The sequence below is a fragment of the Bos indicus x Bos taurus genome, chromosome 20 (assembly GCF_003369695.1).
Source record: "Bos indicus x Bos taurus breed Angus x Brahman F1 hybrid chromosome 20, Bos_hybrid_MaternalHap_v2.0, whole genome shotgun sequence".
Taxonomy (NCBI): Eukaryota; Metazoa; Chordata; class Mammalia; order Artiodactyla; family Bovidae; genus Bos; species Bos indicus x Bos taurus.
The window spans coordinates 20,676,522-20,694,835 of NC_040095.1; the positions used below are offsets into that span (position 1 = coordinate 20,676,522).

General features: G+C 41.8%; 1 protein-coding gene across 1 annotated transcript; it reads left to right on the forward strand.

The window, feature by feature from the left end:
* Window positions 1-11,252: 11,252 nt before the first annotated feature.
* Window positions 11,253-17,259, forward strand: PLK2 (polo like kinase 2). The gene is made up of 14 exons (XM_027520146.1): window positions 11,253-11,654; window positions 12,277-12,384; window positions 12,528-12,644; window positions 12,841-12,970; window positions 13,196-13,283; window positions 13,736-13,831; window positions 13,940-14,138; window positions 14,236-14,383; window positions 14,727-14,824; window positions 15,130-15,259; window positions 15,488-15,728; window positions 15,841-15,970; window positions 16,225-16,335; window positions 16,470-17,259. The coding sequence occupies exons 1-14, from the start codon at window positions 11,385-11,387 to the stop codon at window positions 16,659-16,661; spliced, it is 2,058 nt and encodes a 685-aa protein (XP_027375947.1). The 5' UTR covers window positions 11,253-11,384; the 3' UTR covers window positions 16,662-17,259.
* Window positions 17,260-18,314: the final 1,055 nt, after the last annotated feature.

Consider the following 18,314-nt stretch of genomic DNA (forward strand, 5'->3'; position numbering starts at 1 on the left):
AGTGTTCTTGCCTGGAGAATCCCAGGGATGGGGGAGCCTGGTGGGCTGCCGTCTATGGGGTCCCACAGAGTCGGACACAACTGAAGCGACTTTGCAGCAGCAGCAGCAGCAGCAACTTTAATCCACTGAGTTTCAGTTGTTCCATTTGTGCTCTCCACTAACCCAGAAGACTGGGGGATGATAGGCACAATGGAAATGTTGCATAATTGGCCAAATTTTACAAACTTCCTTAACAATTTGTCTAGTAAAATGGGTCCCTCTGTCACTATGCCGTTCAGGAGTTACCTCAATACTGCCATAGTACTGAAGGTCAATTATACCTCAAAAATAAACGAAAAACTCATAGGAAAAAAAGAGTTCAAATTTGTGGTTATCAGAGGTAGCGGATGGGGGGAAGGGGAACTGGATGAAGACAATCAAAAGTACAAACTTCCAGTTATAAGATAAATAAGTACTAGGAATGAGATGTACTACTGTTATATGTTATATACAAAGTTGTTAAAAAGAGTAAGTTAGGGACTTTGAGAAGGTCATGTACACATTGCTATATTTAAAACGGATAACCAACAAGGACCTACCTATCATATAGCACATGGAACTCTGCTCAGCCTGGATGGGAGGCGGGTTTGGGGAGAATGGATACATGTATATGTATGGCTGAGTCACTTAGCTGTTCATCTGAAACTACCACAGGATTGTTAATTGGCTATACCCCAATACAAAATCGGAGAAGGCAATGGCACCCCACTCCAGTACTCTTGCCTGGAAAATCCCATGGACGGAGGAGCCTGGTAGGCTGAGGCCCATGGGGTCACGAAGAGTCAGACACGACTGAGTGACTTCACTTTTACTTTTCACTTTCGTGCATTGGAGAAGGAAATGGCAACCCACTCCAGTGTTCTTGCCTGGAGAATCCCAGGGACAGGGGAGCCTGGTGGGCTGCCATCTATGGGGTCGCACAGAGTTGGACACAACTGAAGCAACTTAGCAGCAGCAGCAATACAAAATAAAAATTCACAGTTTGAGAAAAAAACAAACAAGTAAATCCTGAGTTCTTAACATAAGGAAAAATCTTTTTTTCTATTTTTTAAATTTTGTATCTATATGAGGTGATAAAAGTTCATTAAACTTACTGCAATAATAATTTCATGTTATATGTACATCAAATTATTATGGGGTATATATTAATTTTTAAGTGTGTGCTGTGTGCTAAGTCACTTCAGTTGTGTCTGACTCTGTGTGATGCTATGGACTGTAGCCCACCAGGCTCCTCTCTCCGTGGGATTCTCCAGGCAAGAATACTGGAGTGGGTTGCTATGTGCTTCTCCAGGGGATCTTCCCAATCCAGGGATCAAACCCGGGTTTAATTACATGCAGATTCTTTATCATCTGAGTTACTCTGGAAGCTCCAAATGTAAACAGTATTATATGTTGATTATTTCTCTGTAAAACTGGAAGAAGAAAAAAAGAAACTGGAAGAAGAAGAAGAAAAAGATTTCTCTATAAAACTGGAAAAAAAAAAAGAAAAAAGAAAAAAGCTCCTAAATGAACAAGAAATTTGAAGGTACATGTGTAGAGGATAAGCAACCTGTAAGGATTCACAAAGAGAGAAAGATGTTCTTGAAAAAAAAAATATTTTAGATGTCAATGAGACAAAAGGTATTTATTTATAAGAGTGAGGAAAAGTATTAATAAAACATCTTTACCTTGTTTTTGTACTATATGCTCATAATAGTTTTTTATTTATAAAAATTTAGATAATTTGACTTCAGAAAATAGCTGTGTCCTTTAAGATAGATTCAAAAGTGAGCTTGCTTTTTATGCTGATGCTACATAAGGCAATGGAATGGTGAGTATGACTAAGAACAGTAGCATTTAAGCAACCTAGAGCATTGATTGGCATTATCTTTTTGTACCAGTAGAGGGAGATCTAAATCCACTATAGAAATCAGTAATTTCAGTTTGTTGAACAGTGAATGAAGGGAAAGGAGAGTTGCTCCTAAACACTGTTATTATCAAGTCCAGGAAACAGATGGTTAGGTAGACAGGTAAACAGACAGAAGAAGGAATAAAAGTTTGGTCAACTATTGTGACAAATGCATAATATAAATCTTCATCAAAGATTACTGGCAGGATTTGCCATAGAGTTTCATTCACTTACAAAATGCTAGTGTGTCAAACTTAACATAAAAGATATTTAACATATTTATATATTTAAATCCTAAAATTAACCTTTTAATGTTCATTAAGTTCTTTTTCAAAGAATTGGAACTTAAATTTAAATATCCAACCAAGTAGATCTATTGTGATGAACGTAAAATGAGGTCTGGCTCTTTTCACCTTCCTCGGTGCCCAGGCTGTTTCAGTGATGTAACATGGCCAGCCGAGCCCCTGCAGCCTCCTAGCAATGCACACATATATAAAAATGTTCTTCTTATTGTTTCACTTCCCTCATTATACTGGTCATTATACTGGTCAGAACTGTGTACTTCTTTTTTTAAAACCTGGATTTAAGGTACTCACGACTGGACTAACCATAGTCCTTGGCTCATGACATATCATTGGTCTCTCCAGGCACACGTCTTGTTTGAGTGTTCCCATAATCCAATCCAGGAACTGATCACTGACAGTACAGACGTGCATGTTCTTTCCTTCTATTATATCCCTGGCCTCACTCACACAAGGTAAAATAACTATTGTCCTAAATGTACCGTTTGTCATTTCCGTGTTTTTTTAAATAGTGCTTTAAATTAATAAAAATGTATCTATAAACAAAATAGATTTAGTTCTTGCATTTTATAAAAGAATAATCTTTAATTTGCATTTTAAAAAAGTAAACATTAAGATTTATTCATACTGATGTAGATATGTTAATTCATTGATTTTCATATAATATCCCATTATGTATACATACCACCATTTATTTATCCCTTCTCCTATCTTATGGGCATTTGGTTTATATGGGTTTTTTTTTTTTTCTTTTCTCAATCCTTTTCATTGGAAGGACTGGTGCTGAAGCTGAAACTCCAATACTCTGGTAACCTGATGGGAAGAGCCAACTCACTGGAAAAGACCCTGATGCTGGGAAAGACTGAGGCAAGAGGAGAAGGAGGCAACAGAGGATGAGATGGTTGGGCAGCATCACTGACTCAATGGACATGAGTTTGAGCAAACCCTGGGAGACAGTGAAGGACAGGGAAGTCTGGCATGCTGCAATTCATGGGATCGCAAAGAGTCGAACATGACCGAGTGACTGAACAACCACCACTATTTATTTACCCCTTCTTCTATCTTATGGGCATTTGGTCTATGTGGGTTTTTTTCTTTTTTCAATCACTGAAAGCACTGCCATGAGACTGCTTGTATATGTGTCTCCTGGTACATATGTGCAAGTATATCTCTTGATGGGTTGTAGGGTGTAAGAATGATCAACTCACACTCTTAGCAAAATTGTACATACAAATTGCTCATCTACTTTTTTTCCAACACTTGATATGTTTAGGTTTCCTAACCTTTTCCTGTTGAATGAGCTTAAATGGTCTTGATTTATCTTTCCCTAATTATTACTGACTTTGAGAAACTCACCTTATTTATTGGCTATAAGTAGCTCCTTTTCTATTAAATACTTTATATCGTTTACTTATTTTTATGTATATTGGGTCATTTTTCTTGCCAATATGTAGGAGTCCTTTCTATTTCTTTTAGTTATATGTATACAAATCTTTCTACCAACTTATAGCTTGTCTTTTTAGTTTAAAGTGTCTTTTGATGATCAAATTTCTTAATTTTAATTTAGCCAAATTTATCAATTTCTTGTTATATGGTTAATGGGATTTGCACATTGAAAAATCTTTGCCTTTATTGAACAGACAGTTCTTTTCCCATAATATATTTTTGGACATATATAAAGGATAGTCTCTTCAATAAATGGTGCTGGGAAATCTAGATAGTCACATCAAAAGAATGAAACTGGACCATTATCTTTATGCCACACACAAAAGTCAACTCAAAATAGATTAACTATTTGAAACCACAAAACTAGAAGAAAACATGGGATAAAGTCCTTTACATTAGTCTTGGCTACGATATCTTGGATTTGACAGCAAAAGGCAATACAAGAGAGAAATAGACAAGGGGAACTACATCAAAGAAAGTGTTTGCACAACAAAGGAAATCATCCACAAAATGAAAAGAAAACCTACATAATGAGAGAAAATATTTTCAAATCAGGTATCTAATAAGGAGTTACTTACTTACCTCTTTACCTCCACTGTAAAGAGGTAAGTAATCTGATTAAAAATGGGTAGAACATATATGATCCAGCAATCCCATTCCTGGGCATATATCTGGAGAAATCTAATTTGAACAGATACATGCAACCCAATGTTCACAGTGGTATTACTGACAATAGCCAAGACATGGGAGCAACCTAAAAGTCCATAGAGAGATGATAAATAAAAAGGATGTGGCACAGGTCCATGATGGAATCCTACTCAGCAACAAAAAAGAGGGAAATAATGCCATCTGTAGCAACACAGATGGACCTAGGGATTATCATGAAGTAAAATAAGTCAAAGACAAATATCATATGATATCACATATATGTGGAATCTAACATACGATACAAAGAAACATATACAAAACAGAAACATACAGACATAGAAAACAAATTTACAGGGAAGCCTGACATGCTGCAGGCTATGGGGTCACAGAGAGTTGGACATGACTTAAGAGACTGGGAAACAACAAAGGGGAAATGGGTGGGAGGGGGGAATAAATCAGGAGTTTGGGGTGAGGAGATACAAACTACCATATACAAAATAGATAAACAACAAGGTTCTACCATACAGCACAGGGAACTATATTCAGTATCCTCTAGTAAAGCACAGTGGAAAATAATATGAAAAAGAATGTATATACACACACATATATATCCGATCACTTTGCTTTATACTAAAAACTAATACAACATTGTAAATCAAGTATGTTTCAATTTAAAAAAATGGGCAGAAGACTTGAATGGATATTTCCAAAGAAGACCTACAAAAGGCCAGTAAGTAAATGAAAAGATGCTCAACATCATTCATCATCAAGGAAAGACAGATCCAAACCACAATGAGATTTCATCTCACACCTCTTTAGAATGGTGATCATTAAGGAGATAAGAAAGAGCAAGTGTCGGGGTGGATGTGGAGAAAAGGGAACCCTTATACAATATTGGTGGGAATATAAATCAGTACAAGCACTATGGAAAACAAAATGGAGATGCCTCAAAAAATTAAAAATAGGATTACCATATGACCCAGCAGGCCCATTTCTGGGTATATAATCAAAGGAAATGAAATCATAATCTTGAAGAAATAACAATATTCCCAAGTTCACTGCAGCATTTTTAAAGGCAATCAAGGTATAGAAACAAAACTCCATTAATGGATGAATGGGTAAAGAAAATATTAGATACACACACACATAATGGAATATGATTTAGCCATACAACAGAAGGAAGTCCTGCCATTTACAATAAGATGGATGGACCTTGAGCTATTTATGTTAAATGAATAAAAGAGAGAAAGACAATGAATATTCTCATTTATATGTGAAATTTAAAAATAAAATTGAACTCATATTCAGAGCTCAAAGAGAACAGCTCAGTGGTTAACAGAAGGCAGGGAAGGCAGGCAACATGGGTAAAGGAGGTCCAAAGGGCACAAACTCCCTATTATGAAATAAGTAAGTCCTGGGGATGTAAAGCCTGCTGACTCTAGTTAACACTCTGTTGCTGCTGTGTAGTTGCTAAGTTGTGTCTTGTCTCTTTGCAACTTCATGGACTCTAGTCCACCAGACTCCTCTGCCCATGGGATTTCCCAGGCAAGAATACTAGAGTGGGTTGCCATTTCCTTCTCCAGGGGATCTTCCCTACCCAAGGATTGAACCCATGTCTCCTGAATTGGCTGACAGATTCTTGACCACTGAGCCACCAGGGAAGACCTGAGTTAACTATATGGTATCATATATTCAGACTCTTTGTGACCTCCTCTGGTCCATGAGATTTTCCCAGCAAGAATATAGGAGCGGGTTGCCATTTCCTCCTCCAGGGGATCTTCCTGACCCAGGGATTGAACCAGCATCTCTTGCGTCTCCTGCACTGGAGGCGAATTTTTTATTGCTGAGCCATCAGGGAAGCCCTGTTGAGAGAGTAGGTCTTAAAATTTACTATCATACAGTTGCAGAGAAGAACCAACTCTGACTCCATGTTGGAAATGTTTCTTTGACTTGTTTTTCATTGATGTTGTTATTATAATCATACATAATGGCCTACCTCAGAAGACCCTGCTTCTATGCCTGACTGTTAAACTAAAGAGCCTCTGTTCAGCTCAGAGAGAGATAATCTGACCCTGTTCACCTGTGAATGGCTGCAAGAAAGAAGAGATTAACACACCCCTTCCCTGATGCTTCCTTGGTGACTCAGAGGATAAAGAATCTGCCCACAGTGCAGAAGACTTGGGTGTGACCCCTAGGTCAGGAAGATCCCCTGGAGAAGGGAATAGCTATGCACTCCAGTATTCTTACCTGGAGAATTCCATGGACAGAGGAGCCTAGAGGGGTACAGTCCCTGGGGTCCATAGCCCATGGGGTCACAAAGAGTTGGACATGACTGAGTGACTAACACTTCTTTCTTTTCCCTGATGCTGGCCATTTCTGGAGATGTTTTCCAACACTGACGGCCCTTTTAACTTTTTCATTTCCTCTCCCTCTTTGCCTTTTGACTTTAGTTCCTCACAGCTTCTCTCTGTGGTTCTATAACAGAACCTGGCATCCAGACCTCAACAAGATGGCTATTTCGAGACATTAGTCTGCCATCTTCTCAGTTAGCCAGATTTCCAAATAAAGTTGTATTCTCTGCCTGAACACCTCGTCTCTTGGATTTGTTGGCCTGTAGTCCTGCATTGAGCAGAGCTCACTGAATGATTGAGCATGCCTGTGGTGATCAGAGCCTCCTTATCTCAGACTCAGTAACAACACAAGGAAAAAATATTGTAACTATGTGTGGTGATACAAATTGTGTTAGCTGTTTCACCATATATATCTATGTGTGTGTGTGTGTGTGTGTATGTGTGTGCTCAGTCACTCAGTTGTGTCCAACTCTTTTGTGACCCCATGAACCGTAGCCCACCCGGTTCCTCTGCCCGTGGAATTTTCCAGGCAAGAATACTGGAGTTGGTTGTCATTTCCTCCCCCAGGGGAGCTTCCCGACCCAGGGATCAAACTTGTCTCTCCTTCATTGGCAGGTGGATTCTTTACCACTGAGCCAACTGGGAAGCCTCTATTAATATCTACATATACCTATATTAGATATCAAATCATAACATTATACACGTAAAACTAGTAGTTTGTTATTTAATAGCTAAGTCATGTCTGACTCTTTTGAGACCTCATGGACTGTAGCCCGCCAGGGTCCTCTGCCTATGGAATTCTCCAGGCAAGAATACTGGAGTGGGTGCCATTCCCTTCTCCAGGGGATCTTCCCGACCCAGGGACTAAACCCATGTCTCCTGCATTAGCAGGTGAATTTTTTTACCACTGAGCCACCAGGGTATTACATGTCAACTCTACAACTCTCTCTCAATAAAAAAAAACTTTCCCCACCCTATGCTCTGAACATCGGTTGCCTATTGTTTCCTACTGATGTTTTGCTTTGTTCTTAATCTTTAAGTCTTTATTCCATCTGAAGTAGATTTTTTTTGTACCTTGTGTGTGTTATGGGCTAAAAATTGTTTCCCCTCAAAATTCATGTATCAAATCCCTAGCCCCCCAGTACCTCAGAATGTGACTGTATTTAGAGATAAGGCCTTAAAGAGGTGATTAAGGTTAAACAATGCCATTCGGGTGGGCCCTAAATTCCCCTGGAGAAAGGATAGGTTACCCACTCCAGTATTCTTGGGCTTCCCTGATGGCTCAGAATGTAAAGAATCTGCCTGCAAGGGAGACCTGGGTTCCATCCCTGAATTGGGAAGATCCCCTGGAGGAGGGCATGGCAATCAACTCCAGTACTCTTGCCTGGAGAATTCCCATGGACAGAGGAGCCTGGCGGGCTACAGTCCATGGGGTCACAAAGAGTTAGACATGACAGAGCGACTAAGCACAGCACAGCACAATCCAGTCTAACTGCTGTCCTTGTAACAGGAAATTTGGACTTACAAGGGGACACCAGGGATGCTCGCTCATAAAGGAATGATCACATGAAGACAAGAAGATAAGGCAGCCAACTGCCAAGTCAAAGAGAGAGGCCCCAGGAGGAATACCTTGATCCTGGACTTCTAGCCTCCAGAGAGAGAAAGCAAATTTCTGTAAATTGAGCATTCAGACTGTGGCATTCTGTCAAGGCAGCCCTAGAAAACTAATACAGTGTAAGATACAGACTTCATTTTTTTTTTTAATATGGAAAAGTCAATTTTCTACTTCCATTTATTGGATAGTCTCCTTTCCTCACTAACCTATCATGCTTCCTCTGCCATATACTACAACACTCCATACACACGCATCTATGTCTAGGCTCATATACCACAATTCTATATAGTTGTGCATCTATTTCCAGGCTCATATACAATTCTATATACATGTGCCTTTATTTCTAGGCTCTTTAAACTATTTCACTTGTTAGTCTATCCCTGTGAGAGGACCAAACTTTCTTCATTGCTCTAACTTAATAGAGCAAATTAATAACTTACAGTCTTGATGACTGGCAGAGGAAAGACCTTCCTTCTCCTAATTTTTCTGTAAAGTTACTTTGCTCTTTTTGATCACTTACAGTTTCATATAAAATTTGCAATCAGTGTGTCAAGTTTCACTAAAAATAATATTAGGTTACTGCTTTACATTAAATCTAGAGAACTACAGGAAAATATCTTTTAATTAAAGATTTATCTCCATTTGAAAGTACATTTATTTCCTTTTCTGCTCTACTAAAAATTTTAGTTCTGTCCACATGATGGCACTAGAAACCAAAAAAAAAATCAGATTTTTCATAATTGGACAGAAGACTCCATAACACATACACATGTTAGTATTTTAGTAAGTGCTCAAATGTTTTGGAGGATAGACCTGAATTTCCTATGGCATGTTCAACAGTGCATCAAATGCTTAAGTAAATTTGGTAAAGAGATATACAATAATATATGATAATCAAAGAATGGAAATAATAATAAAAATATCATGACTATTCTTCACAGTCCTTTTATCATAGAAAGTCATAAACAAATTAGATTTAAAAGTTCATTATCAGCAGATAAAATAGACGTGGTGTAAAATTAGCTCTGGAAATTTAGGTAGTAATTGCTAAACCAGCAAGCCTACTACAGGCTAGTAAACAACTCTGCCTAAATCTGGGGGTCAAAGGTCACCCCTAGGTTTAACTTTAAAGAGGAAGATTACGTAAGTCTTCATGTCTACCTCTAGGTCCACCCCTTATTCCAGCCCTGACAATTTGGGGGTAAAGTTCACTTTTACTTTATAAGAAACATGCCTGGGCTTGCCCTGTTTACAGAATCAAAAAGGAAGAGTCACAGAAGACTTTCTCTTTCTGCTTTGTAATGCCAATGGCACTCTTTTCTACATTACCGGGAAGTACTTGAGACAGAGTCTTTGAAACCATGCATTCCTAAGTCACTGATAACAGGCATTGTTGTCGTTGCTTTAGTTGCTAAGTCCTGTTGCTAACTCTTTTGCGACCCCAAGAACTGTATAGCCCAGCAGGCTCCTCTATCCAAAGGATTTCCCAGGCAAGAATACTCCTTGATGGTATCTGGACTTGAGCCAACCCTTTTCTAAATACTTTCCAGGGGGTTATTAACCTGATGTTCTATATAGAACTGGAAATTACTATTGAAATATTGTGAAATATATCTTATCTTAGATTTAAAAATTTGCCTACTGCTCATTAACATAACTTGGATGATCTACTAAATATTTATAGAGAGACTATATAAGAAGTTACTTAAATTCTTTAAACCCCACATTCGTCATCTGTAAAATGGGAATAACAGTATTTTCTACTTAAAACGGATGGAGAATTAAATAAGGCATTTGAAAACACTAAATATGGTGCACTGCACATAAAAATACTATCGTCATTACAGCAAGAAAGAATGATGTTCCTAGGTTAGCAAATCTTAACTGTAAAATCTGCAAACAGGGAACTAAGCCATGTTTTAACTCACTACGCTATGTTCCTCCCTCATGCTCCAATTCTCTCCATTTGGAAGGCCTAAGACTGCCTCTCTCAGCACCAGAGCAGCCTCGTGGCTTAATGAGCCATTTAAACGACGCAGTCCGCATAACCCCTTCGGAAGAAGAGATAGATGATTTCGATTGTAAAACCATAATCAGCACCAGGAGCCGGATTACACCACTTATTGTCAAAGAAAGCCCATACCGCGGCCTACTCCAACCGCTAATTGCGCTTCTGGCACATTCCACGAGATGGCGCCTTTGCTCCCAGTCTTCGGGCATCCTGAAGGCTAAACCTTTCCCGGGCAACTGCTTCCCTCTCCAAGGTTAAGAGCCTGACTTCAGATAAAGGCTTGATCTAGGGTGATGAGCACTAAGTGCGACTTGGCCATGGTCAGCCGACCGGCCTGAGCCGAAGTCTGCCTCGTTCAGAAGCAGCGGGGAGCTCGGAAGACCCTGCTCCGGGAATCCCTGCCTTTCAGGGGCACGGCCTCCTCGGAGGGACCCTCTAGACAGGAATTGGTAGGGTAAAAGCGCGGGGTCCGCGGCAGCCCGGTCTCCCAGGTGGTCCGGGGGAAGCCTCACGTGCCTGTGCAGTGGACTCTGGCCACAGTCACCCCATGACACCGGAGGCGTCAGGTTGCGGGGCGGTCCGCAAGGGCTTTGCGGGAGAGGGAACCTGCGATGACCGCAGCGCCGCGGGCCACGGGGCGGGGCCGAGGCGTCGGCCCCCGGGTTTCTACTTCAAACCTAGAAGTTCGGAACATTCCAAGAACGGGGTGCTGGTCACGAGGACGGCCAGACGCCTGTGTCCGCCTCCTCATGGCGGGGAGCGCTCCCCCGCGGCCAGACCGCCCGCTTTCGCACCCGGCTTGCAAGCGGAAACCCATCGGCCCTTAGCGACCTCTCGCCTGGCCCCGCGCGCTCTGGAGGCCGGTGGGCGGGGCGTCGCCCGTGACGTCACGTTCCGTTTCGATTCTCCGCCCCCTTCTCAACCCATATATAAGACTTCGCCCGGCGTTCACACTCGCACAAGTGGACCGAGGCGTCGGGCGCGGGAGGTTGGCGGCGGGGAGGAGCTCGAGGGCAGAGGCCGGCTCGGTCGTGTGTCCGCGCCTCGGAGGTGGTGGCCGGTAGTGTTAGGCGACGAGGCGACCATGGAGCTCTTACGGACTATCACCTACCAGCCGGCCGCCAGCACCAAGATGTGCGAGCAGGCGCTGGGCAAGGCTTGCGGCGGGGACTCGAAAAAGAAGCGGCCGCAGCCGCCCCCCGAGGAGCCGCAGCCGCCGCAGCCCCCGGCGCAGGTGCAGCCGGCGGCCCCCCACCATCATCACCACCACTCGCACTCGGGGGCCGAGATCTCGCGGATTATCGTCGACCCCACGACGGGGAAGCGCTACTGCCGCGGCAAAGTGCTGGGAAAGGTGACGAGCGGCGGGCGCCCAGCTGCCAGGCGGGAGGGAGGTCTGCCCGGGCGTTTCCCCCACTCTCCACCCCATTCCCCCGGGCCGGGCCGGACCCGGAGTCCCCGCTCCCCCGCCGTTTCTCGAGGTCTCCGTAGTCGGATCCCGGCACGGCGTGGGGGTGCTCACCTGCCCTCCTTTGGCTTTTGTGCGCTGGTAGTGCGGGGGTCGCGTTCTCCATCCCTGCCGGCAGCTCTGTCTGCCTCCCCAACGAGCCCAAAGACATTGATCTTGAGGCCAGAATCGAGGGTTTTCTACACCTGACCTAGCCCTCCAGATGCCTCCCCACCCCCACCCCAGAGAATTTTCTTGACACGTCTCTTCAGACCCTATTTCTCATCTCCCCGACCCCCAGCTCCGCTCCGTAAAGCTCCTCTTTGTAAAAGGAGAAGGGGCACCGTTTTCACTTAACTGTTGTTAGGAGTGCTTTCCCTTCGTGAAGGAGCTTTTTAAAAAGTAGACCGCGTCCCTCTGTCCACCCTTCCTCATATTTTTGCTTATCTTTCTCGTTTATTTTTTAAAAAAAATCTGCCGTCCATGTTCCTGCCATACTCAATTCCCTCTCGGCTTTGTTTCCTTTCAGGGTGGCTTTGCAAAATGCTACGAGATGACAGATTTGACTAACAACAAAGTCTACGCTGCAAAAATTATTCCTCACAGCAGAGTAGCCAAACCTCATCAAAGGGAAAAGGTGTGTATGACTGTTGAGTAAAATATTTTCTTTGTGTGCAGAGATGGCCCTTCCCTGTTACGAACATGTCTTCTGCATGTGTAAGCAGCTGGCTTTGCAGAGGTGAAGGAAGCTAATAAGACTGATCTTGCTTTTCCTTTTAGATTGACAAAGAAATAGAGCTTCACAGAATTCTCCATCACAAGCACGTCGTGCAGTTTTACCACTACTTCGAGGACAAAGAAAACATTTACATTCTTTTGGAATATTGCAGTAGAAGGGTAAGTCTTCACTCATCTGTGCATGTACTTCCCGCACACTGACCTGGCATTCAAATAGCGCTTTATCTGGGAATTTGATTGTGGACATAATTATAATATGGCAGCATTACCTTTCATTGCTCATCCTGCATAAGGAAACTACTGATGCTGGCAACTTTGTTTGACAGATTCTCTTTTTTCTTTCTCCTCCTCCCAGTCCATGGCTCATATCTTGAAAGCAAGGAAGGTGTTGACAGAGCCAGAAGTCCGATATTACCTCAGGCAGATCGTGTCTGGACTAAAGTACCTTCATGAACAAGAAATCTTGCATAGAGATCTCAAACTAGGTGAGCCTTTCACTCCAAACCCCGACTTTCGTGTCAGAGGTGCACGCTCTCACTCCCTTTTCTTACGTAATGTTCTTAGTTGGGATCTAGCCAGTGCAGTGTTGCTTCTGAATGATGGCTCGCCTATTAAGCAGCTGGCTGCCTGCCTCTCCAGTGGATAGATGTGTGTGTACTTGGTTAGAATATTTTTTCAAGAGAATTCAGACTTTTTTTTTTGTCATCCAGGGAACTTTTTTATTAATGAAGCCATGGAACTAAAAGTTGGGGACTTTGGTTTGGCAGCCAGGCTGGAACCCTTGGAACACAGGAGAAGGTAAGAGTCAGAAGGATACATGTTAACTAGGGTTTTGTGGAGATCAAACATGCCCTTTTTATCTTCCAATTAATGTTTCAGAGGTTAGTTGATATTAAAATCTGTAAACTGCTACAATGTTAATTGAAGGAAACACTTACTCAGTGCCACTATGGCCTTGGCAGAGTATCTTTGGCCATAAGTTGATTATGAAACAAATCTTTTATTTGCCTGAAATGTATAAAAATGTCCTCTTGTACCTGGTCTCAGTTGGCTTAAAGCACTTTGTCATGCGGCTGAAAACAATTGTACATGCATTAAAAAAAAATTACCAAGTCACTTGGTGAAATGTCAATTGTTCATATGCCAAAAGTCAAATGTTTCCAAATAGAAATTCAGCATAGCTTACCCAGAGAACTAAATTTAAACAAGAGGAGAGTTCCTAGTGAAATCTTTGTATTTTGTTTTCCCAGGACAATATGTGGTACCCCAAATTATCTTTCTCCTGAAGTCCTCAACAAACAAGGACACGGCTGTGAATCAGACATTTGGGCCTTAGGCTGTGTAATGTAAGTAAACGCACCAAGATAATAAAAAATCAAATTTAGATGTAGATTTTAGCACTGGAAAAGAATTGCTTTATGATGGTTCCTAAAGAAGTGTTTCCTTGTATACAGGTATACAATGTTACTAGGAAGACCTCCATTTGAAACTACAAATCTGAAAGAAACTTACAGATGTATAAGAGAAGCAAGGTATACAATGCCCTCTTCATTGCTGGCTCCTGCTAAGCACTTAATAGCTAGCATGTTGTCCAAAAATCCAGAAGATCGTCCCAGTTTGGATGACATCATTCGACATGATTTCTTTTTGCAGGTTGGTGGATTTTTTTTTTTTTTTGCATCTTTTTATTACATGCTCTTGATCCTAATTTCCCAGCAGGTTACTGAAAGACTTTTCTTACGTTTCACAGGGCTTCACTCCAGATAGACTCTCTTCTAGCTGTTGTCACACAGTTCCAGATTTCCACTTGTCAAGCCCAGCTAAGAATTTCTTTAAGAAGGCAGCTGCTGCTCTTTTTGGTGGCAAAAAAGACAAAGCAAGATATATTGACACACATAGTAAGTTATAAGACTTTTTCTGTATCCAATACAATATGTATGAAGTTGATAAGTTAGTTGAAAGAGGCTTTCATATTAACATAATTTGGCCCCTATGTTAGTAAACTGTTGAACTTTTGGTAGCATAATAAATCTAAATTGCAAACTGTAGTTGATAGTTTTGTTTCAGATGCATTAAAGTGTGCTTCTTGGATAATTGCAGTTGATGGCAAAGATAAAACTGTTGGTTTTGCCTTGAATGCTCTTAAGTTGGTTATTAATGCAAAAGGAGGAAATATGACTTGCTCTGTTTCTATCTTGTTTGGATAGAATAATGCTCATAATCCTTTTTCTTGATTTACAGATAAAGTATCTAAAGAAGATGAAGAAATTTACAAGCTTAGGCATGATTTGAAAAAGACTTCGATAACTCAGCAACCCAGCAAACACAGGACAGATGAGGTATGCTAGAGAAGAATAAAGTAGTTACAAACACTTTATATCATTTCCATTCTTTGTTAATTATCACTTGGATCATGATATATTTACTTAAGTTTTTTTTCCCCAAGCCTTTAAAATGAAAGATTTTATCTCTTAGTTTAACAATGCATGCAGTTGAGTTATCAGAAATATCTTTTACTGGGCTTGTGTCCATTGCTTTGTGATAAGCTTTCCTAGTAATTGCTATAATCTCATCTTAAACTAGAATTCTCAACTTTAGTTGAATTTTAAATGCTTGACTGTCATCTGGCTCCTCTCTCTTCTAGGAACTCCAGCCACCTACCACTACAGTTGCCAGATCTGGAACACCCGCAGTGGAAAACAAGCAGCAGATTGGAGATGCTATTCGGATGATAGTCAGAGGAACTCTTGGCAGCTGCAGCAGTAGCAGTGAATGTAAGTTGTCAATCACATTTTAAACAGTGACACTCTAAACGCCAGTGTTCAACACTGAGCAGCTGAAGTCAGCTTGGTTTTTGGCCTGATTTAATATAGAAGAAGCAACTTAGAGGATTGGAGCAATTTTGAGTCTTCCATCCTTAGAATTAGTGGAGGGAGACCTAGCACTTACCATAGCCTGAGGTTTTGTTGTTAATGATTTTATAACTTTCTCTGACGTTTTAGGCCTTGAGGACAGTACCATGGGAAGTGTCGCAGACACGGTGGCAAGAGTCCTTCGAGGATGTCTCGAAAACATGCCAGAAGCTGACTGCATCCCCAAAGAGCAACTGAGCACTTCCTTTCAGTGGGTCACCAAGTGGGTCGACTACTCTAATAAATACGGCTTTGGGTACCAGCTCTCAGACCACACCGTAGGAGTCCTTTTCAACAACGGTGCTCACATGAGCCTCCTTCCAGACAAAAAGTAAGTGTGTCCAGCTAAGGAAGCCCTGTCAGTTCTTCAGTTTTGCCCTAAGGAAATCGGAAAACAGTGACTGACTTTTCCTGTTTCTGTTTCTTTTCTCCCTGTTCTTTAGAACAGTTCACTATTATGCGGAGCTTGGCCAGTGCTCTGTTTTCCAAGCCACAGATGCCCCTGAACAATTCATTAGTCAAGTGACGGTGCTGAAATACTTCTCTCATTACATGGAGGAGAACCTCATGGATGTAAGTCCCCTGGCTTTCAAGAAGTGATGTTTGAAGTGTGGTCCACAGAGCAGTAGCATCTGTGCAGCCTCAACGCTTTTAGAAGTGCAGCATCTCATGTTGCGTCCTGTCTATGACTCAGGATCTCTGGGTGGTGGGCCAGGAACCTCCAGGCCATTCTGGCCCTTGCTTATGGCTGAGAGGCGTTTGCTAGAAGAACTGAGTGCACACATTGCGAAGTCTTCCTAGGCACTAACCCTCCCAATCTCTCTCAGGGTGGAGACCTGCCTAGTGTTACTGATGTTCGAAGACCTCGGCTCTACCTCCTTCAGTGGCTAAAATCTGATAAGGCCTTAATGATGCTCTTCAATGATGGCACCTTTCAGGTAAATGAACCCTTTAAGAAAGTGCATGTTTAGGTCCTAAGAAATGATTTTTACATAGCCAGTTCAATTATTGAGAAAACTCTTCATATCTTGACTATTTAGAGATGCTCAATATCTATGCCTACTTTTTAAAGGTGAATTTCTACCATGATCATACAAAAATAATCATCTGTAGCCAAAATGAAGAATACCTTCTCACCTACATCAATGAGGACAGGATATCTACAACTTTTAGACTGACAACTCTGCTGATGTCTGGCTGTTCGTTAGAATTAAAAAATCGAATGGAATACGCTCTGAACATGCTCTTACAGAGGTGTAACTAGGAGATTTCTTGAACGGACCCTATGGGACTCCTCTTTTCCACTGTGAGATCTACATGGAAGTCATTAGAATGATCTACAGCACGTTGAAGAAGATGGACAGGTGGTGGTACGAAAACAATTTCTCTGTGGCCCACTGGACCTGGTGGAACCAGACCAGTCTGAGGTACACAGTCCTGAACTTTGGACGAGCTGAGAATGAACCCGAATGCAGTTTTCCTTGACGTACCTGTTTCTAAAGGCTTTTCAGACAATTTTGCAGAAAGGTGCATTGACTCTTAACTTCTCTCTGTGGAGAGTGCTTCGGACAGAGGACTTGGAGCTGTGAATATACTTCCTGAAGGGGAGGGAAAGGGAGGATGCTCCCATGTTGTTTAAAGGCTATAATTGGAGCAGCTTTTGGCTGCTTAACTGTGAACTATGGCCATATATATATTTTTTTTGTTTTGTTAATTTTTGAAGACACTTGTGGCTGGAAAAGTGCATTCCTTGTTAATAAACTTTTTATTTATTACAGCCCAAAGAGCAGTATTTATTATCAATTTTTTTTTTATGTTGACCATTTTAAACTGTTGGCAATAAAGAGTATGAAAAAGCAGAACCAGTGGTCTCCTGTCTTTGGTGTGGCACCACCACCGCATCACTGCATTCTTTGATCATGGATTCTTGGCACCCTTTGGCATGACATTGAGAGTAGAAGCAGGCTAGAAAGAACTTTAATTATCGCAGTAATAGTTTCTAGGAAGTCAATCTTTATTTAATACCTGAAATGAAGTCATATACTCTCTGAGTAGATCTGGCTTCAGAAGAGTATAACAAAAATACCACTCTTATCACAACCAAAATAAAGGCCTCCTATTATGCAAAAGCAATTTCTCTCTGAAGTATTTCCCCAAAACTTGTTTAGCTTGGGGTTGAAGGCTAGCGTAATCTTGTATAAATAGACCTCTGTTATTAAGGGTCAATAGTTTAAGGAAGTTTTATCTTTTTTTCAAAAAAATGTATTTATTTATTTGGCTGTGTCTGGTCTTAGTTGCAGCGTGCAGGATCCTCGTTGTGTCACGAGGGATCTTTCACTGTGGTGCACGGACTCTCTAGTTATGCCACGGGCTCAGTAGTTGTGGCACACAGGTTTAGTTGCTCTGTGGCACGTGGGATCTTAGTTGCCCAACCAGGGGTCAAATCTGTGTCCCCTGCATCGCAAGGTGTAATCTTAACCACTGGGCCACCAGGAAGTGCCAGAAGTTTATCTTAATATGGGCAAAACTCTTGAATATTTGCACCACCTAAACGTATGCTGCTGCTGCTGCTGCTGAGTTGCTTCAGTCGTGTCCGACTCTGTGGAGCCCCAGAGACGGCAGCCCACCAGGCTCCCCTGTCCCTGGGATTCTCCAGGCAAGAACACTGGAGTGGGTTGCCATTTCCTCCTCCAGTGCATGAAAGTGAAAAGTGAAAGTGAAGTCGCTCAGTCATGTCCGACTCTTCACGACCCCATGGACTGCAGCCCACCAGGCTCCTCTATCCATGGGATTTTCCAGGCAAGAGTACTGGAGTGGGGTGCCATTGCCTTCTCCGACCTAAATGTATAGCTCAGTTCAAACCATCATAAACACTTCTATTGCCACCAGAAGTGAGAAGTACTTTTTAAATAAGTAA